Source organism: Panulirus ornatus, chromosome 51, assembly GCF_036320965.1.
Source record: "Panulirus ornatus isolate Po-2019 chromosome 51, ASM3632096v1, whole genome shotgun sequence".
Classification (NCBI taxonomy): Eukaryota; Metazoa; Arthropoda; class Malacostraca; order Decapoda; family Palinuridae; genus Panulirus; species Panulirus ornatus.
The window spans coordinates 8,413,971-8,431,500 of NC_092274.1; the positions used below are offsets into that span (position 1 = coordinate 8,413,971).

Below are 17,530 nucleotides of genomic sequence, written 5' to 3' on the forward strand. Positions count from 1 at the left end.
CCCGAGGATTGACCGTTATACTTCTTTTTTCCTCCCGAACAGATGGGCCGAGGAATGTTATCTTGTCTTCCTCTCTTCATTCAACTTTTCTGCTTTGAAGAGGAATGTCTACTAACACTGCATAACCCTGATTAATTTTGTATTCTGTTTTCCTTCACTTTTTTCTGTCGCCGGAGATGGCTTTAACTGGGAGTAGGTTTTGTTCGCGCCATATTGGTCACTATACATATATATAAAAAATATAATTCATTTTTGATCTTGAGAGTAACCAAACCTTCATTATTTATCAGCCAAATAATGTTTTTTTTGGAAATGTGGAACAGAAGTTAAGTCCAAAATGTGATGCCTGAGATAGTCTTTATAAAAAAGAATGAATAAACGTAATATAAGAACGCAAGTTCTGTAGGTGAACCAACAATTTTTGATTGAATTGACGTAAAAGAATTCTTGATGAAATAGAAATTTGATACTAACTTAAACTGTAATATTTTATACACACCATCTCATCTCAGGGTGCTTTTCGAACAACAAATTGTGATAAGATTAATACTATCTCTTAATTATTGGGTTAGTTTAGACTCTAATATTCAATAATTAATGAATTATTTTACGGTATAATTTATATAAATTGTTTATATTCCCTGATCTGGAAGACTATCAATTATCTGTATATATATCAAATAAAAAGCAATCAGACTTAGGAGTCAGAATGCACCCAAATGCTATACTGTTTACATTCGTGACGTCACAGGTTGTCGCTATGGGCAACGACCGTAAACCAGCCAAATAGATTCCCGCAACACAGTCAACCTGTCAGTTATAGCAAATGACTATGGCCTTGATATACCTGTTGATGTTTAAGCTCTTAGCGTCTCTTTTTCTTGGTAAGTTTTCTATGGCATGTCATGTGAGCTTAGTAAAGCTTTTGAAATGCTAACTCCCAGCAGTTGTCTGGTGAAACCGACTCCCCCTAAAGAAATAATGGAAACCCGCGAAAAACAACTTAAAAGCCGACCAGAACCGGTCTCTACCCACTTTAATTAAGTTACAAATGAACCTAGAGCCGACCAAAACCGGCCTCTACCCACTTTAATTAAGTTACACATGACCGAGGGGTGGCCAATGGTTTGGTCCAGTAGGGTAGTTGGGCTGCAGCTTTGGGGTCTTTGCTGCTAATGGTTTCAGTTTTCGTTAGGAAATGAAGGATGAATCGCATAGGAGAGTTTAGAATAGAGGGGAAAGTGTGGGACTAGATGATGGATAGGTTGATAGAAATAGAGAAGAATATTGAAAAAAGTGTACCTTACATTTCTGAGCACTGAAGACAAAATTATCAGCCTTAAATTCGCACATTTCATTTCTTTTGGTTGGACACGCCATTGTTTTCTTATCCAGTGGATGACGGTATTCATTGTTCATTGTAAGGTTCAAGAGGTAAACAAGTTTTAGTTTACCAATAAGAGGAGGCGACATGACTATGAATATGCGATGATATCTGTTTAATAGATCTGTACATCTTTAGTTCATGCTACTTTGTTCTCTGACTTAGATGTAGGATTTAGAATCTTTTGAGTGGAATAAAGGGAAGACAGTTACTTGTTATTGATAATGAATAATTTTTTTCATTTGCAATAAAATGTGAAATTCATGTAATTCATTATGCATCTTGTACATTTTATCATGGAACAGGTTTGCCAAGGTTGTGATTAATATAGCTTTGATTGCGTAACCTACAGTTAGGGAAATTATATGAATTGTCTTGCAGACAGTTAATAACATCAGAGCAGGATTACGGGTTAGTGGAGTCCTATGCCCTTCTTACTCTATAAATCAATAATATTCATAAGCATATGTGAGAAATTTTATTATCATATTGTGTACTATACTATTATATCAGATATTCTATCATGTTGTTGCTATTCTGATGGTTCTGAAAAACCATAATTTTGTTTATCTGAGTGACTGGCAAGACCCCTGTATTGGAAGTAACCTAGCCGTGGGCCTAGATGGCATATGCATTAATCTGGCCCTGGGGGCCTGGACAACATACATCCCCTGATATTTTTGTTCAGATTTTGTAGAGCTTTGTTTTGTATGTTAATGAATTTACAAACTGAATGTAGCTTTATAGAAACTGGACAGATCACAGTGTGGATTTATGTTGTCAACCATCTGCAGAATCCATAAGTTTTCTGGGCACTGCTTATAAGTGCAATGCCTAAGCAGTTCAGTTTCAGGACACTATTAGGCATCCCTCCTGTGAGTGTTCTAGTTGATTGATATCATTAAGAATAGTATGAATGGATTCCTTACACTATACAGTTAACTTAGAGTGCTTTTACCCCCATAGTGTCCCTCTACTTCAAAACTTTGCCCAATTTGTAGGGACTTCACCTTGAGGGAGTAAGAGGAGCTGCAGCTTAAAACCATAATCAATGTCAGATCAACAGAATGTCAGGAATTCATTGTATGATGTTTGTCTAACACCTCCAGTTAAGCAAGTGCATTCATAAACTGATTTCATTTTCTTGTGTTGGAAGTTCCAGTCACGGAAAAAAGTCCTCATCAGGACAGGGCCTTTATTGAAATATAAAAAGGGTTAATGAGAGGGAGAAAGAAAAAATTTTGAAAAGTCTTTTGGAGGAAGTGAAAAACCTGTCATTTAGAAAGTGCCAGGTTTTAGTTATTGGGAAAGACATGAGGAGATAGAAAGGTCTAGAGCTTCAAGGTGTTTGGAAAGAAGCAGCCTTCAAAACAGCCCACCTTGAGATGTCAATGGCATCACAGTAATCATGTGATATGGTAGCTTGCCGAGTATTACGTGGTATAGTTAATGGTTTGTACACACAAGCATCAAACATTCAGGAGCAAAAATCAAAGTAATATCTGTAGAAGAGGGTAAGTGAACAAACAGTGCAACATAAGGCAAATGGGTCAAGTTTTGAGGTTACCCTGGGAGAGTTGATAAATCACAACACCTGAAAAGAAATTTCTACATATGAAGAGGACTCCCACTTTCTTTGAGGCAGACATACTTATGTCTATAATGAGGTTTCCAGGATAGGTAAGATGTTACGGTAATATATACTAATATATATTGAGTATGTATATTTTGTTATGTGGTGGAATTACGAATCCATCAAAAGCGATAGAAGAGTTGTGAGGAATTTTGTACCCCATTGAGATACCCTGTCTAAGTCAGAGTTTAAAGGAGTTGTGTAGAGACAAGATGCAGGTTGAGTGAGGATATATGTGTCAGAGGTGGAGGGAACAAGGAGATGAGGGAGACTAAATTGGAGGTGGTAGGGTGGAGTGAAAAAGATTTTGAGCACGCAATTGGGGCCTGAACATACAGGAGGGTGAAAGGCATGCAAGGAATAGAGTGAATTGGAACAATGTAGTATACCGGGGTCAACATGTTGTCAATGGATTGAAACAGGGCATGTGAAGCATCTGGGGTAAAGCATGGAAAGGTCTGTGGGGCCTGGATGTGGAAAGGGAGCTGTGGTTTCAGTGCATTACACATAACAATTAGAGACTTGGTGTGAACGACTGTGGCCTTTGTTGTCTCTTCCTAGCACTACCTCGCACACATGTCGTGGGAGAGGGGTTGTTATTTCATGTGTGGTGGGGTGGCAGTGGGAATGAATAAAGGCAGACAGTATGAATTATGTACATGTGAATATATGTATATGTCTGTGTGTGTATATATATGTATATGTTGAAATGTATAGGTATGTATATGTGCGTGTGTGGATGTGTATGTATATAAATGTGTATGTAGGTGGATTGGGCCATTCTTTCATCTGTTTCCTTGCGCAACCTTGCTAATGCGGGAGACAGCGACAAAGTATAATAAATAAGTAAATAATTAGCTCTGAAATGCAGTTTATTGGAAGCAAAAATAACTACATGAACTTTAAGCTTTACTTTACCTTATTAAGATGCAGAAATACAGAAAACATGAAGGGAGTGGTTTTTGTTAAAAAAAAAAAAAAAAGCATAAAAAACTTTGAAATTTTTTATCAACAAAACATAAAAAAGTATTCTTTATAATGATTTAATATTAAAGGTGTCCGTTCTCTAGACCACAAGCTTCCTGCTGACAGACAGACAGCTCCCCTGCATTACTATTATTTGTTGGTTATTGAGGATGTAAGGCATGTGTACGTGTAGGAAGAGAGGAAAGTGATTGGTTCTCAGTGAATGTAGGTTTGCGGCAGGGGTGTGTGATGTCTCCATGGTTGTTTAATTTGTTTATGGATGGGGTTGTTAGGGAGGTAAATGCAAGAGTTTTGGAAAGAGGGGCAAGTATGAAGTCTGTTGGGGATGAGAGAGCTTGGGAAGTGAGTCAGTTGTTGTTCGCTGATGATACAGCGCTGGTGGCTGATTCATGTGAGAAACTGCAGAAGCTGGTGACTGAGTTTGGTAAAGTGTGTGGAAGAAGAAAGTTAAGAGTAAATGTGAATAAGAGCAAGGTTATTAGGTACAGTAGGGTTGAGGGTCAAGTCAATTGGGAGGTGAGTTTGAATGGAGAAAAACTGGAGGAAGTGAAGTGTTTTAGATATCTGGGAGTGGATCTGGCAGCGGATGGAACCATGGAAGCAGAAGTGGATCATAGGGTGGGGGAGGGGGCGAAAATTCTGGGGGCCTTGAAGAATGTGTGGAAGTCGAGAACATTATCTCGGAAAGCAAAAATGGGTATGTTTGAAGGAATAGTGGTTCCAACAATGTTGTATGGTTGCGAGGCGTGGGCTATGGATAGAGTAGTGCGCAGGAGGATGGATGTGCTGGAAATGAGATGTTTGAGGACAATGTGTGGTGTGAGGTGGTTTGATCGAGTGAGTAACGTAAGGGTAAGAGAGATGTGTGGAAATAAAAAGAGCGTGGTTGAGAGAGCAGAAGAGGGTGTTTTGAAGTGGTTTGGGCACATGGAGAGAATGAGTGAGGAAAGATTGACCAAGAGGATATATGTGTCGGAGGTGGAGGGAACGAGGAGAAGAGGGAGACCAAATTGGAGGTGGAAAGATGGAGTGAAAAAGATTTTGTGTGATCGGGGCCTGAACATGCAGGAGGGTGAAAGGAGGGCAAGGAATAGAGTGAATTGGAGCGATGTGGTATACCGGGGTTGACGTGCTGTCAGTGGATTGAATCAAGGCATGTGAAGCGTCTGGGGTAAACCATGGAAAGCTGTGTAGGTGTGTATATTTGCGTGTGTGGACGTATGTATATACATGTGTATGGGGGTGGGTTGGGCCATTTCTTTCGTCTATTTCCTTGCGCTACCTCGCAAACGCGGGAGACAGCGACAAAGTATAATAAAAAAAAAAAAAATTATTCTTCACACTATCAGAATTCATAGATCTCTTAGACCCATGCACCATACACAACAAAGGATGAATAGGAACACAAAGTGACTTACTTGCACTTGGTGAATTCAGAACAAGAAGTAAAGACAGAGGGACCTATGTGTTTGAATGCATATGGGAACCCTGTTCAACAAATGGCTCTGGATGACCTAAGGATAGTGTTCCATGTCTGAAGGTCTGATTTTGCTGTTGCACTTCTGAAGGAGTAAATTAAACATTTGTGATATATTCCTTTAGAGTACAAACAGTATTGAATTTTACCTTATGTATTTCACTGTAAAAACATCATGTAATAAGGGTTTGATGATTATAAGCAGTACTGATTTTTACAAACTTTATTTCAGTGCAAGGGGGGCATCTTGCAATAAATTGGACTGAAGCAAATACTGCAGGTTCAGGTACTGAGTCTCACTTAGAAGATCCAGCAGTGAAACCTCTTGCTCCATGCCCCTGTGATATGACCTTAAATTTCTGTGATTCTTATTGCTGCTGTGATAAGGTCAGTTGTATAGTGAATGTTCTCTATTTGTTTTGCATGTATCATGGGTGTAAATCTCAGAATTATATGTACATTGATTCCACATGCTCAAAGGAATAATTTCATTTGAGAATATAGGCAAACTTAGGCATCATGCACAAATCTGAAAAAAAAAGAACACAAGCAGTTACGTTTCATCAGAAATCTACTTTGTTACAAAATTTAATGAAGCATCCAACTCGGGAAAGAAGCATGAGAGATATGATCCTGGAAATATATGGATCAGAAAATTCCAAACCTCGTGATTCATTGTGATGAGGTGCAGGCCAACATCAAAGAGGCTCTCTATTGCATGCCTGTCAAGTAATATGTAATCCAATAATGCTTACTTACTGTATTTCCCACTCCAAGAATATGTATGTTATGTCCCTCCTTTTAGGTTAGGTATTTGCAGTCACTACTTTTTCAGTACAGAACTTTACAAGCTATTCACTATTTCCATTCATTTTATTGAATACCCCATACCCCTGATTTTAGCCTCAACTGCCACATTACCCACTTTTACGTCCTAATCACTCGTCACCAATACCTTATCTTTCACATTTAAACTTCTCACATATTCACTCAGCTCCTCCGAAAACACTCACTTCCCTTGTCAGTCCTCTAGTGGTCTTGTGTGTAAGCACTCGTAATAACCCACTTTTTGCATGCCACTTTAGTTTTTAGTCACATTAGTCTAGGGCTCAATTCCTTTCACCCTTTCACACATATCCACTACTCTTCCTTCAGCAGAAGTGCTACCCTTTCCTTAGCTCTTGCCTTCACACTAAACTCTGACTTTATTCCTTAGATATTTCTATACCATTCTTTCCCCTCACCCTTGAGCTTTGTTTCACTCAGAGCTAGAACATCCAAGTTCCTTTCCTCAAACATTCTACCTATCCCTCCCTCCTTTCTCATCTTGGTTGAATCCTCACACATTCAGACAACCCAACCTGCACCTTCATGGAAGTTGAGCACTCATTGCTTGGCTCTTTCTATACGAACTTTAAGAATCTGAAATACAGGAAAGGGAGAGTTTCCAGCCCTCCTCTCCTGTTCCTCATTGATGTCTTCTGCAACTTACAGGAAACATGTAGAAAATATTCTTTCTTCACTGTCTCCATGGTAAATTATGGTGGCCCTGTCCTGTACATCTTAGTTAAAAATTTCTTATTTGAGAGATAAGAAGTTCTTCCTCTCAAGCCCCTCTCTTGGTGTTGGGATGAAGCAGACATTTTCTCATACAGCAGTAATTAAGAGTGCATTGTTTTTGAACAAGATAACTGCATTTTTAAGCTGTCTTTCTGTTTGGAAGAACCATTGATTATTTCAAGGCCACATATTCAGTAGTCATGCCTCTGAAGTCTGAACATTCACCTTTATCCCTTGTGCATTCTGATAATCCACAGGCACTTCACCATGATCCATACATACATTGAAAATCTTTACCAACCAATCAGCAACACAGTCACCTCCTTCCTTAATCAATTCAATTGCAATAACATCCACTCCAACCCCCTTGTACATATATTAATACATTTACAATATTCTTTTCTTATTGAGCTCTTAAATCACTTCAAAACTTAGATCCTGAGACACCATTTCTTATGACAATTGATTTTAGTCTGTTTTCCATTATTAACTACAAAATCATGTAAAAAGTAACTTTTTACACCATAAAACAGTACTTTTATCTCATATGGTGTCAAAGAACTTGGGCAGCCTGCTGCTTGGAGATTTTGGCTGTGTTTCCTTCACAAAACCATATACTGATTTGTTTCAATCACTTTTATGTCCATGAAAATAATGTCAAAATACTCTTAAGAAATATTCCAGCCCCTCAGAATTCTTGATGACAGAATGAACTTCTGTTATTACCTAGTTAGAGGTATCAAAAACAAATTGTGATGGAATGAAGATGGCAGCATCCATCCATGCCCTGCATAACAAATGGTAGAAGCAACAAAGTATCTCTCCTCCTCACTCTAGAACTGGGATCATCTTCACTCATACAGCTGCCAACATCTTACTCTTCTTCCTCCTGTCTTAATCCTTTCACATCTTTGTGAAGACTATATCCACTTGATTCACTGTCACTAAAAAATATGGACTAATTCATGGAAATACTCTCTCAAATGCCAGAGTAATTTCTGAATGATTAACACCTTATGGCTGTACACAGACTTTCTAGGAATAAGACTCCCCTCATGGGTACCTGCAGTCAACTTTTGGAGGCAGCACATCCCAGATATAGGATATCAGCAGTCATTGAGTTAATTGTCAAAACTTTTTTTTTTTTTTTTTTTTTTTTTTTTCAGTCATTTACCTACCATAATAGGTATCAAACATTGGCCACTAAGAAATGTGCTGTACTCAAGCCACAAATACATCTCTCTTTGCATCTCTGAATTATTCTTTTCATATTTTTCTTTGAGAGCCATGTTGCATGTCATTGAAATTTACCAGTGAAGTTTGTTTCCAGTGTTCATATGATAAGGAATTTCACATATCTGCAATGCAGGTAATCTTGAGTTTACTATTTGTATATTTCTCAAGACATTGTGAGTGATGAATATGTTCAGTGCATAAGAATTTTCATCTTTATGAGGTTGAAAATGCATGCTGATCCAGAATCACTAGAGCACAGTGGCGTCCTCTTTTAATGTAGAGATTTCATCAACCCATTTTTTAATATGTGAACAGAAACATACTGCTTATGGTACCACTGAGTTTACTTTAAAGTTATTTACTTATTTGATAAAAGATGCTTATTGCAGTATGAAACACAATTCTGAGATTATTAATTTTCTCTTTGCAGGATTGCTCATCACATGATACAGCAGCTTTTTCGTGTCTGGAAGGCTTAGGTGGCGGTCACACAACAGATAAGATCTTGGACAACAACTGTAAATATCGAGGGCCATATTCACCAGAGTGGCATGATTTTTTATGCTTCATAAAAGAAAATAATCCATACCTGGGACTCTTCTATAAAGCTGAAGCTTCCATTAGAGATTTTCAGAAATATCTGTCACGAATTAAAAGCCCTAAATATAGTTATGAAGATAATGCCTCAGTTGTTCAGGATCAGGAGTCTCATCCATATTACATTTTAGGATCAAATGTAGAAATAGCCATTCTCACAAATGACACAGTGATTAAGGGAGTATTATCATTACCACAGCAAGTATTACATGGAATATGTATTAACACAATGCCCATTCACTTCCTTGAGAATTTCAGTCATAAGTGCCCTGTGGTTTTGTCACCTGAGGCATGCAAAAAAGAATCTCTTCTAAGCTCTACTTCATATCTTCAAGAAGCTGATGAGGTTAATCCATACCCTTATAGTATTTATCCGCAAGTCATAGGTAACCTTACTAATTTACAGGTAGTTAGCACCTCGGTGGAGTATGAGTGCTTGCAAGATTCAAGAAAATTTATCAAAGTACAGGGACTAAATAGAATTCCTCAAGAACTTCCATCTGACTTCAGGGAAACAGATGAGGAGTATATAACAAAAGACTGTGATGCAAACAGACTACCATTTTATAATGAAACGTCTCATATGTGTGAAAATGTAGTGCTTAGTGTGGAATACAGCATGGGTTGGAGAGGACCTTTCATATCTCAAGTTCATGCCAAAATTATATTAGGTGATGTGGCAGTATCCTTAGAAGGGCTTTACAGCAAAGAATATAACAGAGACTCATTGCATAAAGGAAATATTAAGAATGTTTTTGAATACCCACAACAAAGAAGAAAATATGTTGCATTATCTGCAAACCACAGGCTATCACTCCTGCAGCACTTCACCCTAAGGTTCCACCACTTGGGCTATTCGAACACTTCAGCTGATGCTATGGAATCAGCCCTTAATGACAGTGACAGTAACATGGTTGGTTTATTGGAATCAGCCCTCAGTGGGGATGATAGTAATTTGGTTACAAATGAGAATTTTGGATATTTTCCAAGTCTTTATGAGAGATCAGGGAATCCTGGATATGAACCTGGCAAGCCTGTCTTAGGTGGTTATGCTGTGTAAGTGTTTACTATTTTTTCGTTTGTGTTTATTTTACACTTTAAAAATGTATCTGTTCAGTAATGTCTGAGAATTCTAAATAATTCTATTTCATGCTGAGTAAATCTTCACTAATGAACAGGTACTGTTTGTATGTGATCATTAATACCACAATACTGCTCTTCAGTAGGATTTATTTTTATGTATACTCTGACAATTTCTATAGGCAGCAGAACAAAGGAAGCAAAATTTATTACATTTTCCATATCTTATTAAGGCAAAATTATGTAATTTTACAGGCGTTTCTGTTTCCTATTTATCATCTCTTTCTAACTGTTCAACTCAATAGCAAAATGTGTTCATGATAAGCTTACTGTGCCAAGTATTGGAAACAGAAAGCAAGCCAGGTTCTGAAATCATGTCATATCACAAGAATGAACCATTGTTACTGAGCATTCTTAGAGTGATTTATCTCCAATACAAATTCCCACCTAGACCTCTCTCAAGGGGTCGCCATGACAATAGAGTGTCTATAACTAGTGAACTCCAGTGTCACAGCCTAGCATTTATGCCTCACCCTTATATTCCTAATATTCCTACCTACTACCTCTACTTCATGTTTCTTCCTAATGCTGCTGCCTAAATGTTCTTACCTATTACCTCTGTCTATTGCTCCTACCTTTTTGCCAAAAAGGCAGTGTTAGCACATAGTCCTCACCATAAGAAAATCTAGTTACAAAGAATTGACTGTGAGTTAAGTGTTGTCAAGTGTTATGTATGACACGGAGAGATTGTATGTTTGTGGACAGAACGCCACTAGTCCATGTGTAGGTGATGCAGAAGGAAAAGACAGTTACCTTGGTTTGGGAAGTGCAGCTTGACAATTACTGAAGTGCTGGTTCACTACACAGCCATCACTAATCCTCCCAATACTCAGGTAGGTAAAACTGGTTGTTAGCTGCCTTCCATCTGATTCCTATACAGAGTGGTAAGACCTTAATATAAGGTTGTCTGCATTAGCAGTGGGGAGTAGCCACTGATTCTTATGAAATCAGGTGTTCCACTGTATGCTAGCTGGACTCTTCTATACATAGATGTTAAATGTTCCTTTAAGCAAACTCCTTCATTAGCCGTCATGCAGTTTTCTCATAAACTTTTGGCTTTGTCTTATGAAAAGAAGAGGAATACAACTACTTATACCACAATTATGGTCAGTGCATGCAAAAATTAGGTGAATTTTGAAGATTTACTAATGTTTCTCGGTAGGGTGGCGTCCTGTAAGTTGTGGAAGACTCTCTTTTGGAAGACTCCATTTGATGATGACATCATTGTCGTGCAAGCTGACTTGTATTTCATGCTAGTAATTTTTGGAACATGGACATCACCCATTAGTGGTTATCATCAGTTAAGAGGAAAGGTGTTTGAGAGGGAGAGGAAGGAAGAGCAGGAAAGAGTAACCCAGAAATTGCTAATGGGACCATTCTCGAGAGAAAGTTTTTCATTCTTCAGAACTTAATTTTCCCTCCAGAGTCAGCCTGTACCATGAGATCTAAGAGCATACCAACATAGAACAGGAGTTATAAAGACTTTTTAACCCAAAGAAAACTAGAGCAAAAAATGGTCATCTTAAATGCATCTTGTAGCATATTAGCAAACCCCATTCTTGATGGAGCAAACCCAGCACATTCCAAGGTTGATTTTTGATGTCTGGAACAGTTCATGTTTAACAAAAATGCTGATGAATGCCAAAGACTTCTTGATACTCCCTTTCTTGGAAAGCTCCTCGGTAAGGCCAGTGTGGAAGCCACCTTTCTAACATCTTGGGGTATAACATACAAGCCAGTTTGAGCCAAAAGAATGTATTAATCCAAAATAAGGTGATATGCATTGAGGAGTTTTCAGGCTGTGTGGAATAACAAAATGAGTGTTCTCCTCGATACTCTTTGATGATCATAATGAACAATCATGTTTAACTTTTCAAAAGGCATGACATTTTTTTTTTAGACTTTAGAATTTAGCTTAAACTTAACCTGAAACATTCATCCTTAAAATTGAGGTTCTTATGCCAGGAAATTTCATATATTTTCCAACTCTTCTTCATACCATAAGGGCTATCAGAAAGAGTTTTCATAGATAACTAAAGGTATTGAGAAATGCCATAAATCTCCTGTTAATCATCATCATGGCAGAGCTCCTTTGAAAGGTTGGAATGGAAGCCACCTTTTTGACATCATAGGCTGTACTATACAAGCCAGGTTGAGCCTACAGAACCAGTTTTAATCCCAAAAAAGATGCAACATGCTGAGAGAGTTTTCAGACTTCATGGATGAAGAAGAAGTATCTTTTTGATAGCCACTGGTGATTTCAACGAACTCTCACATTTGATTTTTCAAGCGGCATATTATTCTTCCAAGAGATAATCAGGACAGGGGTTATATGAAACTTTCTCGTTCTTTTGTTCTTTTTTTCTACATCTACATTTGGTTTGATCTCAACTCAAAACGTTCATCATTGATAATTATGATAAGGTTCTTATGTCTGGACTTTGCATACACTTTCTAATCTTCTTTCAGCCTTAAGGGCTATCAGAGAGTTTTTATGAGTAGCCATTGAGGAGCTGCATAGCCAAAAAATGTTGCTGTAGTGGTTTCAGGACCTTTACGAACTTGCAGTTAGGTTGCTTGGGATCAGTAGGTCTCCTCAAGAAGAAAGACGTAAGTTTATTGCAGTTTCATGTAAAGCTAATGGACAGTCTTCCTTAAGGGAACTTGTATGAGGTAATAATATTTTTAACTTGTTCCATTTTAAAGAAGTTTGGAAAAGAATACCAAACAGGAGCTTCTGAAATCCAGAAGACTTCAAATGTTCCAAGATTTGAAATATTTTCAGGCTAATTGATACTGTAATATTATTGCTGATAGGTGTTAGGTGTTTAGCAGCTGATGACCAGGGAGGTATATTACCATTACTGCCTGCTTGGGTATCAGGAGGGTTAGTGATGGCTGTTTGATGAGTCTGCACTTTAGTGGTTGTCAAGTTGCACTCCTCTGACCCAGTCAGCTGTCTTTTCTTTCTGCCTCACCCACACATGGACTTCTGGCATTCTGTCCAAAAACATACAATCTGTCCTTGTCATGCATAATACTAGATAACACTCAACTCACACAGCTCATTTTCTGTAACTATAGATTTTCCAGTGGTGAGCACTTTGTGTTAGCCCTGCCTTTTGGCAGAAAGGTAGGAGCAACAGATAAAAGCAGAAAGAAGGAGCATTTAGGTTGAATTAGTTGGTAGGAACATTAGCCAGGAGCATTCAGAAGAAATAGTTAGTAGAAATAAGGGAGAAGCCTAAGCAAGCACTGTGCTAGAGTTATCCTCTGCCAATGGTCTGTTAAAGGTGAGGCACTAATGGCTAAGAGGTGGCACTGGAATCCTCTAATTATGGAGATTTTGTTGCCATGGCCACCCCTTGAGGGAGTTCCAGGTGGGAATAGGTGTCAGAGATATAGACAGATAGATAGATATATTAATACTGTCCCTGAGTGGAAGAATGAAATTATGGAGGAGATGGTTTGTAAAAGATACTCCTGTTCAGATTTTGACATAGCTAAAAAAAATCTGTATGTCTTAAGTTTTGAAACCCAGGACTTGATGCTGGGGTGCTGACACCAGATTGACGTAGTTTTGGAAACGAGGTATCACCTGAGGGGTATAGCACAACTGAAAGAATTTCTACTTCAATGTTTTCTACCATTAAAGGGCTACATATTTCACTAAACCCCCAAAGACCAGTGGTTTGGAAAACTCCACTGAGAAGATCAACTGAAGAGAAGAGGAAAAAGTGTAGGTGTAATGGTTTCAATTCATGATCAGTGCACAGGGCTACACGACCCTTTGTCGAACATTGGTGATACAGAATTTGGTAACGGCATTCATTTTGGTGGCGAAGAGCTCCACCCGAGCAACCAGCCCCAATGAAAGACACGTTGTATGCACCTCTTCTCACAGACATTTCTCATGTCATGCAAACTGATTTGAAAGGCTAATGCCCACACAATACAGGTTCACTGATTATAGAAAGCCAGAAGAAACAGGTTTTTGAAAAAAGCTAAGGATTTTTTTTTTAGGAATGATCTGCAAAAGCTTTGTTTAGCAGCAGTGGGCTGTTACCATGTTCTTTATCAGAGTCAGTATCCTGTACCCTGAATTTAGGATACAATGGGAAGCGAATGACCATGGAACTAACAGCTCCCTTATGATGATATCATTGGAGATGATGGAACTTGGAACTAATAGCTAGTGCATGGTGCTCACTGCAGGAAAAACTAGTTATGAAGAATTAGCTGTGTAAGTTAAGTGTTGTAAGGTGTTACAAATGACAAGGTGAGATTGTACATTTATTGACAGAATGCCAGTAATCCATGTGTTAGTGAGGCAGAAAGAAAAGACAGCTACCTGGGTCAGAGGAGTGCAACTTGACATCCACTGAAGTGCTGGCTCATTAAGTATATGTCGCTATTCCTGCTGACACCCAGATGGGTAGTACTGGTAATTACCTTCCTGGTCATTGACTGCTTACCAGAGATGGATACTCTGTTGGAGTGATCTGGGCGTAGTCACTTTGATCAAGCTGCTTTCACAAAGTCTGAGAATGTAGTTTGGCAGAATGCAGCTGTAAGTCTCATCAAACAGTACTCAGTTTACCATTACAAGAATCACTTGATTTATATTGCACTTTATAACTTATATAGTATTATATTGAAGATGACCGCAGGTACTTTTTTCAGATATGATACTACATCAGATGATGATAACACAACTTCTGAGAGCCTTTTATTTGTGGATATTAATCACACAACTGGACTTTATATCTGGAGGCCAGGTGAGTTTCTTTAGGAATGCTTTCTCCCTCCTTTCCTCTTTTTCTTGTGTCTCCAATCTTCTCTTTTTCCTTTTCATCTTGAGTTTCAGATGGAGCATTGTCTTTCTCTTTTCCTAAACATTTAAGTACCTCCATTTTCCTTATCCTCCTCCCTACTTTTCCCGATATGTTTTCCTCATCCTGCCATCTATCTTCCTTCATTTATATCATAGGTTCTACACTCCCGTTCTCTCTGTCTCTCCAATCTCTTTGTTTCCCTTAGTATTTGTAGCCTACCCTTTTTTCCCATAGTTGTTCTCAATACTCTAATTGCAAGGATAGGACAAGTAACAATATCTGAATGTGTTCATATAAAAAGAACCCTTGGTTTATCAGATGCCTTATGAACAAACTGCATATATAGATTATTATAAGTAATTAACTGTTTATGAATTTCACTGATTCCAATGAAAAAGTATTTTTTATTTAAACTGGGTACTTCGCAAAACTTTTTCTTGGTTGTTACATTGGGAGACCTGACACTAGGGGAAAACACATTAGAATATGAAGCTGGTATAACCAAAAGATGTTGTTACAATCATATTCCAATCACTGTTATCTTATTCTGATATCTTGAAACCTAGTTTGATGTAGCATATTTCAAGGTATAGTCATAAAACAGTAAAGATACTATTGACTGGACTGTTTAGAAAATTTTAATATTTTTTGGATATAGAAGGTTAACTGAAACTTACCCAAAAATGCTATGAAATCAAAACATGTATCTTATTCTTTCATTCTCATTTCTACCCTTTATGCTGCCTAAATGAATTTTCCGATCTGACCTTAAGCAATGTCAATTTTTCCATATAAATTAAAAATGTAAATTTGAGATTTTTTATTTCTTTTCCAATATTAAAACTAAAGTTTCCATATATGTCATTGATAGTTTATGAATTTATTTTGTATAATGAAAATAATGTCTTAATTTTGAATACAATGGAAATATAAAAAAAAGAGTATTGCTTGAAAAGTTATATAGAAAGTAAGGCAACTGTACAATAACACACCAAAGTAATCCAAATGCTGTATAATATCTTTTATGAGGTATGAAAACTTCTTGCTTTCATTCTTGTTAAGTGTTTCCCATGTTAGCAAGATAAGGTCAGGAACAGATGAAGAAAAGGCCTCATTTGCTCACATCCATTCTCTAGCTGTCATTTGTAATGCACCAAAACCTCAGCTGTGAAAACACTAAGATGAGAAAAAATTTCATGCTATAAAAAAAAACTGTAACTAGTACTCATCATGTCAAAAAATGCAACCACTCAAGCAAGCACATTAGTCTTATCCTGAGGTGCTGTTTCCTCTCCTTTTCTTGCTTGTAATGGTCAACTGAAAAATAGAATGTTTAAAAGAACACTAATTAAAGGCACAGGCTTTCAAAATGCTGGAGAGAAATGACCTTGGAAAGCATGCCAGATTTATTTCTAAACACAAAATGATTTTCGTTCCATATTTGATCGCCATTTCCTGCATTAATGAGGTAGCATCAGGAGCAGATGAAGAAAGGCTACATTCACTCACATCCATTCTGTAGCTGTTATGTGTAATGCACCGAGACTGCAGCTTCCTCTCCACAACCAGGCCCCACAGACCTTTCCATGGCTTATCCCAAACGATTCACATGCCCTAGTTCAGTCCATTGACAGCATGTCAACCTCAGTATATCACATAGTTCCAGTTCACTGTATCCTGTGCACCTATTTCACACCTCTGCATGTTCAGGCCCCAGTTGCTTAAAATCTTTTCCACTCCATCTTTCCATCTCCAATATGGTCTCCCCATTCTCCTTGTTCCCTCCACTTCAACACATATATCCTCTTTGTCAATCTTTCCTCACTCATTCTCCCCATATGTCCAAACCATATCAGCACCATTTTTTGCTCTCAACCTCACTCTTTTTATTACCATACTTCTTTTTTTGCCCTTTTATTTCTTACTCAATCAAACCATCTCACATCACATATTGTTTTCAATCATTTCATTTCCAACATATCCACCCTCCTCCACACAACCTTATCTATAGCCCATGCCTCACAAGCTTATAATGTTGCAACTATTACTCCTTCAAACATACCCATTTATGCTGTGCCAGATACTGTTTTCTCTTTTCACACACTCTTCAGCACTCCCAAAACTTTCACCCACTCCCCCACCCTATGACTCTTTTCCGCTATCATGGTTCAGTTCACTGCCATGTACAGGTACACCACCAAATTTCCAGCAACTGATGGTTGGGTACCTCCTTTAGTCCGGACAAAATTATGTAAGGGAACTAGAAATTACCACAGCTACCAGACTAGTTTACTGGGCTGCCACAGATGGCGTTGTGTGTAGGGCGCGCTTATTTACATTCTTCACACTGCACTTGTTGGTGGTGATACTGCAATTCTGAGAGATTCTTAGCTTATTTTGCCTAAATTTAACCTTAACTATGGCTTCTAAGACATATGAGAGTGTTAGTCATGGTGTCAAATGTAAACATTAGTCCATATCAAACCAAGATAAAGTAGAACTGTTGAAGAAAACGGACTGTGGTGTTTTGGTGCATAAGCTGTGTGAAATCTACAGTATTCATTCATCGACTGTTTATGATATAAAGAAGCAAAGGGAGAAAATACTGAAATTTTATGCAGACAGCGATTCCAAGAAGCAAAGGATAATTAGAAAAACTATGAAAGATGGTAAGAGTACTG

General features: G+C 37.9%; 1 protein-coding gene across 1 annotated transcript in view; it reads left to right on the forward strand.

Annotated features, from left to right (window-relative positions):
• The first annotated feature begins 744 nt into the window (after positions 1-744).
• Positions 745-17,530, forward strand: part of LOC139764921 (tectonic-2-like) — a 32,856-nt gene continuing 16,070 nt past the window's right edge. Inside the window, exons 1-4 of the mRNA XM_071691999.1 lie at positions 745-884; positions 5,714-5,868; positions 8,708-9,930; positions 14,698-14,792. Of these exons, the coding sequence (XP_071548100.1) occupies positions 827-884; positions 5,714-5,868; positions 8,708-9,930; positions 14,698-14,792 (1,531 nt within the window). The 5' untranslated portion in view covers positions 745-826. The remainder of the gene's footprint in view (positions 885-5,713; positions 5,869-8,707; positions 9,931-14,697; positions 14,793-17,530) is intronic.